The sequence below is a fragment of the Myotis brandtii genome, unplaced genomic scaffold (genome assembly GCF_000412655.1).
Source record: "Myotis brandtii unplaced genomic scaffold, ASM41265v1 scaffold187, whole genome shotgun sequence".
Taxonomy (NCBI): Eukaryota; Metazoa; Chordata; class Mammalia; order Chiroptera; family Vespertilionidae; genus Myotis; species Myotis brandtii.
In genome coordinates, this window is record NW_005356944.1 from 1,082,568 (window position 1) to 1,090,666 (window position 8,099).

At 56.1% G+C, this 8,099-nt stretch overlaps 1 protein-coding gene across 5 annotated transcripts in view; it reads right to left on the reverse strand.

The window, feature by feature from the left end:
* Positions 1–6,307, reverse strand: part of NAALADL1 (N-acetylated alpha-linked acidic dipeptidase-like 1) — a 9,533-nt gene extending 3,226 nt beyond the window's left edge. For all 5 annotated transcript variants that reach the window (XR_001361700.1, XR_001361701.1, XM_005864216.2 and 2 more), the window contains exons 1-11: positions 5,910–6,307; positions 5,653–5,825; positions 5,380–5,501; positions 4,884–5,006; positions 2,395–2,678; positions 2,193–2,294; positions 1,400–1,485; positions 1,174–1,293; positions 294–379; positions 154–217; positions 5–69 (exon numbers count right to left, since the gene is read on the reverse strand). Coding sequence is in view for 3 of the 5 variants with exons in the window: in XM_005864216.2 (XP_005864278.1) it covers positions 5–69; positions 154–217; positions 294–379; positions 1,174–1,293; positions 1,400–1,485; positions 2,193–2,294; positions 2,395–2,678; positions 4,884–5,006; positions 5,380–5,501; positions 5,653–5,825; positions 5,910–6,109 (1,425 nt within the window). In the remaining 2 variants the exon portion in view is untranslated. The remainder of the gene's footprint in view (positions 1–4; positions 70–153; positions 218–293; positions 380–1,173; positions 1,294–1,399; positions 1,486–2,192; positions 2,295–2,394; positions 2,679–4,883; positions 5,007–5,379; positions 5,502–5,652; positions 5,826–5,909) is intronic.
* Between the last annotated feature and the right edge of the window lie 1,792 nt (positions 6,308–8,099).

An 8,099-nucleotide genomic window follows, 5' to 3' on the forward strand; every position in this document is an offset into this window, starting at 1 on the left:
CCTGTTTGGCTGCGGAGAAGAGGACGCTTTGGACTGGAGGCGTCCCACGCGCGCTCAGGGTGGCGTTGGCTGTGGGGGGACCAGAGAAGGGCTCTACCCCGACCCCAGCCCCTCTATCTGCCCCCTCCCCAGGCAGCCCAGTCTCCCCCATACCAAACACCGAGATGTCCACGTTGATGTAGGCCACGGCGCGCTCCTGCAGCTTGCAGAAGAACTCCTGCGGGGAGGGGCGGCGTCAGGGAGGGGCCCGGCCCCGGGATCCCCTTGATCGCCTGCCCTGGAGGCTCACTCACCTCCGTGAATTCTGTGGAGCCAATGAGCCCAAACTCCTCTGCCCCCCAGCTCGCAAACACGATCGATCTGCGGGGGCGCCAGGTGCCTGGGACAGGGATAAAGGGTTAGAGGGCAGGGCCCCCCAGATCCTGGGGTGACTCAGAAAGGTTGGGGACGTGGAGAGGGCGGAGGGCTGGGGGTAGGTCCTGGTACCTCTCCAGCCAAGTTTTCCCAGAGGCTCCCTCCTCTGCTGTGACACCCCACCAGCACCCCAACATTGCCCTCAACACCAGTATCCCTCAGTCAGGTGGTCCCCTCCCCAGGCGCCCTGCCTCCCTCTTCGTTAGAGGCGCGCTTGAGAAGCATCCTGACCCTCCAGCTCCAACTCCCTTCTCCACCCACCATCCTAGAAACACTGGCCCACAGGCTTCCCCTGGGGAAGCCCTCAGATAGTTTCTTTGTACCCATCACACTTGTCCTTACATGCAGGCGCTCTGGGGGTTCACGGTGGGACCTCCGGTGCTTAGGGGCCTGACATGTAGTGGCACCGAGACACATGTGCTGAGTTAAGGACTGTCATTCCTGCCTCAACTGGGCTGAAGCTCGTGGAGGCAGAGCCTGGACACTGCCTTGCTCACAGCGGCATCTAGGCCTCCCTCCATCCAGAAGCTACTCTCAGAAGCTACTGTACGAATTAATCAGTGGTCCGGTCCGGTCCCTGTACCACACTGGGCTACTCGAGGCCACGGCTGGTGTCCACACCTGTCTGCCTCCAGGGCCCTCAGGCACAAGGGGGCACTGGAGAATGAAACAGGAGGTGGGACGAAGTCCAGAGCCAGGAAGGAGTGGGTTTGGAGGTGACCTCCCGGGGGACAGTTCCTGGGTCGGGGGGGGGCTCACCCTTCTTTAGCAGGGTCCCCAGAACGCGGGAGAGCTCCAGGAGGACAGCAGTGCCACTGCTGGGGTCCACGGCCCCGTGCACCCAGCTGTCCCGGTGGTTTCCATAGAGCACATAGCGGTCTGGGGGGAGGAGGAGAATCAGAAGCCAGAGAAGAGGGTGGGTCAGCCAGGCAGGGGGGAGGGCGCAGTCAGGGGCCTCAGAGCAGGGCTGCTCCTGGGGGCTCACCAGGCTCCACAGCCCCGCGGATGATCCCCAGGACGTTGGAGGAGTTCCGCAGCTCCAGGCGGTTGTGAACACTCAGGTTCACCTGGCTGGGGAGTGAAGGGGACGGCAGAGTGTTGGCCCTGCTCCCCCACCCCCACCTCTCCCGCCCGCTCTCTGCCCCAGTGCAAGAGAAACAGGCCCAGGGCGGAACAGGACAGGGAGTGCCCAGAAGTACCAGGAGAGGCAGTAAGGCTAGAGCCCAGCTCTTCAGATTCCTGTTCTCCTTTTCATTCCCTCCCTCGCTCAGTGCTTATCAGATACTTGGTGATGCCGGCACCGCACGAGGGTCTGGGCAGTGATGGACATGGACCCAGCCTTTGGGGGCCTCCCTCTCCTGAGCCAGACCCGAGGAAGCAAACAACTGCAGTGGAGGTGTGAGATGTGCGAGGCTCCCTGGTGGCGGGGAAGGTTAGTGCCGGCAGGAATGGCAGGAGCCCCGGGAAGGGCGTTCCCGGCAGAGGGGACAGCAAGTGCAGAGACCCTGATTTGGGAATGAGCTTGGTGTGCTCAAGAGAGGGGGCGACTGGAGAGTGGAGGTCTGAGATAGAGCAGGGGTACCCCACAGGGACTTGGGGGCCACACGGCTGTCTCACTGGTTCCCCAAAGACAAGACAGACATTTTGGAGTCAAGGGAGGGCTTGGGAGAGAAGTAAGGGAAAGGCCAGGCCTTGCTGTGGGCAGAGGGGAAACTCGGGGTCAGGGAAGCATAACTAGGGAGGGGAGAGGGGGTTGAGGGAGGAGGGGCCCAGCTCACCTGCCTGCGAACATACCACCAGGCTCGAAGCCCGGGCCCAACTTGTAGTCACAGCCCAGTGCTCCCTGCCAGTCAGCCTGGGCTGAGGGTCCTTGGAGGTTACTGGGGAGAAGAGGGAGAGCCTCAGAGTGAATATGGGTGTGGGGGCAGAAATGTGGAGGCCCTTGGAGGAGGGGCAGGAGACCCCAGGGCACAAGCTCACCAGAGAAGGACTTTGGCATGCTCGAAGCCAATGGGCTGAATGGGAATTGGGGGAAATCCGGAGGCAGTGGCTGGGTCCAGGCGAAAGGAAGAGGGGTTGGCTGGAAGGTAGGGAGTCAGGGGGTCCCCAAAATACTCATAGTAGGAGCCTCGTTCCACCCCAGAGGGAGGCAGGTGCCAGGAGTGCGGGAAGGTCTCGTTGGGCAAGCTCCGCCCGTCATTGATGTCTTCGGGGTCCGTGTACACCAGCACCCCAGCCACCTCGTGCTTGGCAGCGTTCACAGCCTGCAGGAGGGGGAGGAGGCGGGGGAGGCTATGTTCAGGGGAGGGTGAGGAGGATGCACACCTATGTTCTGGCTGTGAAGCCAGGCCAGATCTATCTCCCACTGGCAGGATGATGCCAACCCAAGTCAGCCTCAAAAAGGAAGGAAATTCTGATACAACACTGATGAACTGTGGAGAGCGGCTACAGTGTTTGAACAGGTTCAAGCCTCGGACTAATGAGAGGGCACAGTCCTCTCATTGCCACGTGCAAGTCCCAGCTTGGAGGGCAGAGCCCTCCCAGCACAATTATAGCCAACAGCTGCAGTTGTAAGCTTGAACTTATGGTCTGAATACCTGGCCCCACGTGCCTGAGTGATGTGGGTTTGATAGAGTTCAGGTGCATGTCATTGAGTAGGATTGAAACCCACAAGAATGTTGTAAACATCTTGACCACGCCCTTACTGTGCCTGGTGGAATCTGGCTATAAAATACACGGCTTGTAGTCCGTGACGCTGTCTCTCCATCAGAGAGGGCAGCGTCCCACCTAGTGCCCGGCTTTATTCTCGTCTGTCTTTTCTAATCCTTCACCGCCCCCTCTCAGGGTCACCCTTGGCCGTGCTGGTGCAGCACAATGAACCTTGAAAACATTATGCCAAGGGAAATAAGGCAGACATAAAAACAAATACCGTATGATTTCTCTTACATGAGATACCAAGAATAGGCAAATTCAGAGAGACAGAAAGGTGAATAGAGGCTCCCAGGGCTGAGAGGGAGACAGAAGAGTTCTGTTTATAGCAGTGATGGCGAACCTATGAACTCATTTTTTTGGTTGATTTTTCTGTTAAATGGCATTTAAATATATAAAATAAATATCAAAAATATAAGTCTTTGTTTTACTATGGTTGCAAATATCAAAAAATTTCTATATGTGACACGGCACCAGAGTTAAGTTAGGATTTTTCAAAATGCTGACACGCCGAGCTCAAAAGGTTCGCCATCACTGGTTTATAGGGACAGTTTCATCTGGGATGGAGCCAGAGTCCTGGGCGTGGGTGGTGGTGGTGACTGCCCCATTTTGTGAATGTTCTTAATGCCACTGCATTGTACACGTAACGATGGTTAAAATGGTTCTATTGCTACAATAAAAACAAAACAGTACCTTTTAAAAAGGCAGAACAAGGACAGCGCTTGTGTGCCAGAGTTGATGTGTTTCCCCCACAAGAAACTCTGCATAGATATCCCAGAAGCCGAAAGCGGGGTGGCCTCTTTGGAGGATGGCCTCCCTGGAGAGCTTTTCACTTCATACGGGGTTTTTATAAACTGGAAATTCCATCATGCCTGTCCCTACCCCCTTCTATTCTGTTCTTTTCTTCCCTTTTCTTTTTTCTTTTTTTTTTTTTCAGCTCTTATATGGGCACTTCTTTAAAAACTATGCTCAAGTACACATAACATAAAACTTATTACCTAAACCATTTTTTTTTGTTAACCCTCACCCATGGATTTTTAAAATTGATTTTTGGAGAGAGTGGAAGGGAGGGGGAGAGATACAGAAAGAGAAACATCGATGTGAGAGAGACATATCAATTGGTTGCCTCCCGCAGGCACCCTGACCAGGGCCGGGGATCGAGCCTGCAATGGAGGTATGTGCCCTTGGCCAGAAGCGAATCTGGGACCCTTCAGTTTGAGGGCTGATGCTCTATCCACTGAGCCAAACCAGCTAGGGCTGTCTTAACCATTTTAAAGTGTACCGCTCAGTGGTATTAACTACATTCATATTATTGTTCAACTATTACCACCATCCATCTCTGGAACTCTTTTGGTCTTGCAAATCTGAAATGCCATATCCATTAAACACTCTCTCGTGTGCTATACCTGCATATATTTTTTAAAATTTTAAACCATAGACATATACTATTTAGCCAAAATTTTCAATTGAAAAGAAGCAGGCTGTGGGGAGGGCAACTGGGGGTATTTAAGTTGAATATTGGGAAGAATTGCTTCGCAGGAGGTCTTAGACTCCTAAAATATCAAAGCTGAAAATTTTGCCTAATGAGGCTCAGAGAGGTTAGGGGAGGCATCCAAGGTCACACAGCACATCAGTGGTATAACACAAATACAGCTCAACCCCCCACTCAATATTGCTCCTTCCCCTTCCCCTCACTTTCTCCTGTCCACTGCTGGGCCCCACTCCCCACCCAGCGCCCTGCACTGGGGACTGCTGCTCACCTTGGCCCCGCGTCCTACACCCCCGTAGCGGGTCAGGGCGATGGTGCCTTTGAGTTGGATGCCCTGAGCCTGTAGCTCCTTAAAGTCATCTTCTGAGCCCCGGTTGGCGTAGACGAGGAGGCCCTAGTCCCAAGAGGAGGTGACCCTGAGAGCCAGGCCCAGGGAAGATGGAGTGGGAAAGGAGAGGGGCAGCTGGGTGGCAGGATAAAGGGTTTCGATTGCAAGCTCCCCAAGGTCAGTCACACCTGGTTTCCTGGTGTCCAGGGACCGTGTATCTGGCCCGGCCTAGAGCAGGAGCCATTAGTGTTTGCTGAGTGACTAAGTGATTGGGCGATAGAAGTAGCAATGGAGTGTGGAGCTGAGTAAACTCTGGGGTTGGGGGAGCTGAGCCCCAGTCGAGACATTTTCTCAAGTGCCCCTGAGTCAGGATGGGAGAAGCTGGAGTGGGGGCTGGGCAGCTGGGCCATGGCAGTGGGAGGGTGTATTCTAGGCCCACCTGTGGGGTTCCGGGGGGGGCGTAGGCAGCATAGGGTGGCACCACATCAGGCCCCCCCTGCTCCCCAGTCAGGTTCTCTTCGCTCTGGCGACAGGAGAAGAGGATGGTCCCAGTGGGACCCACTGTGGAAGGGGGGCGGTGTCAGGAGCTTACCACCGAGCCTGCAACCAAGGGACCAGGTACATGTCCAAGGTATGTGCCCGAGGTATTGCCCGTGGGCCCCACAGCTCCCCACCCCACAGGCATCCCTCAGCCAGTGAGGCGGGACCTCACCAATGGCCACGTGGTTCGGCTGCTCCTGGCTGGGGAAGGACAGCAGCACTTCGTAGGTGGACGCCTCCGCCGAGTCCAGACCTGACTCTGGGTCCCGCCAGCGCCCCAGCAGCAGCTGCACCAGCGCCTCGTCCCGGGGGCTGGAGGCCAGGTGTGGCTCCCTGGAGAGCTCTCTGCAGGGTGGGCAGAGGGGGGCAGGCCCAGGGTCAGGGCAGGGCCTCTGGCAAACAGAAGGGGCCGGTAGAAAGGCCTCTCACCTAAGATTCTCCCGGATCCTGCTGGCATCCAGCTGCCCCATGATGGTCTCAAGGATCTCTGGGTCCAGGTCCTGGGAGGCTGAGGCACTGGGTGCTGGCGGGTTGGCTCCCTTGGGGATGGCAGAGTGGCCCAGGATGATCCCTAGCCCCAAGAAGGCCGCGGCCCGCGCCACCCCCGCAAGCACCTTCTTCCACTGCATCCTGTGGAGTCTTGGCCAGCTAGGGTGGCTTCTTATAGATGGGGTGCCAGGCCTGGTGAAGTATCCATCTTATATAAAAACTGCTGTTTGAAATTTTAATCCTGATAGTATGGCTTCTGTCTTAAATGATAAGGAAAATAAGACTACTCCCATTCCAGAGAGGCCGTAAACTATGCCCCAGACGGAGTTGTCAGTGCTGACACCAGGCCAGGCCTTGAGATATGGTCTCACGGCCCCTTCCCAGCACGCAGGCCTTCTTTCTCAGAAGGCCCGGAAGTCTCATTCCAAATTTGGGAGACAAAGGACTGGAAAAAGTATAAATAAAGAGAGTTTCCTCCATATTGGGGGGCCCAGAATTTGAAAGACACATTTTTCTCTGGGCTCCACAGAATTTAATAATAAAATGTAACTCCTGTAGTCGGCACTGCAGTTCAGCCTCTGCTTCGGCAGGGTGCTGTAACTGTAGTCGCTGGCCAGCTTCATAAAGGCTCCTAAATCTTAATCTGAGTCCCTGGTGGTCGCCCATTACACTAGTTAACCATTACCCCAGGATGGCCCTGCCCTCTGGCTTCCTCGCTCACTGTCGGGGAAAGTGAGGGGAAACCCTGCAGGGAGGGCCTGGAGATGCTCACATCCCAACAGTGTCTGTACCTTTCACCTGGAAAGGACCTCCAGGGGCATGACCTCCGCACAGGGCCACTGAGGCCCAGGGAGGGACGCCGGTGTCTCAGTAACACGGAGGCCCGGCCAGGACTCCGAGCCCGCTGCCCGGCATCCCTGCCTGTCTCCTCGGTGCCACTGGTTTCCAGCACATCCAGCGCTGGCTGCTTGAGCAGGTTTGCGCTTAGATCCCATCCTTCCGCCCAGCGCGTGGCTCAGTGGTTGAGCATCGACCTATGAACTGGAAGGTCGAGGTTTGGTTCCTGGTCAGGGCACATGCCCGGGTTGGGGACTCGATCCCCAGTAGTGGGCGTGAGGGAGGCAGCGGATCCATGATTCTCTCTCATTGATGTTTCTATCTTCCTTTCTGTCCCCCTTCCTCTCTGAAATCAATAAAAATATATTTTTTAAAAAGTAAAATAAATTCCAGGGACTCCACCATGTGGGAAGTGCCCTACAGAAGGAGGACCATGTGCTCCCAGCGAGGAGAATGAGGAGTTCTGTCTGGCAGGGACCATTGGAGGGGATCTTCCAAGCATGAGAAGGAATTTAGACGCAGAGGGCGAGGGACTGGCCATCCGTACAGACGGCCTATGTGCCAAGGCTGGGCGAGGGGGAGAGAGAGACACGAAGTACTCAGCACAGATAATGAGCCTCTTCCACATCTCACAGAGCCAAGCAGCCTGGGAAAGTCCCTGGGGCTCAAGCTGTGCCTCCTCCCACCTCCCATGTTACCCTGCCTTGGCACCCAGCCAGGCTGCTGCCCATTGACAGGCCCAAAGATGCCGGAAGAGCTGAGGGAGCTGGGCCATGGAGGACTGTGTGTGTGTGTGCGTGTGAGACCCACAGCCCCCTCTAGGAGCAGCCCCCTTTCTGCTCACAACCCCACCTGCCCCGGGCCCCACCGTGCCATCTCCCTTGTGCTGCTGGTCAGGAGGGTTTGCATGTTAGCATAGGAGGGCTGAGGTGGGGAAGGGGGGGTGCGGGGAGTGTGATCAGTGACTTTGGGGACATGCACCAGGAAGCCACCATTCTTGGCCAGGTGGTTATCAGCACCCAGGTGATTGACCTTGGGGCTTATCAGAAGCCTGTCAGGGTGGAGAGCACACATTCCTTAGGAAGACACAGGACAGTTACCGCAGGAAGGCAGTGGGACGCCAAGGTCAGCTGGTAAATTGAGGAAGAGACGTGGCGATGACATCACAAGGTACAGCTTTATGGTCCCACCCCATCCCCTCCTGGAAGGATTTAGTCCCTTGAACATGTGAAGTTACAAGCACGACATCTGGACAAGAGTATGTGACCTCTGAGTGGGCTACTCCACCTGAGT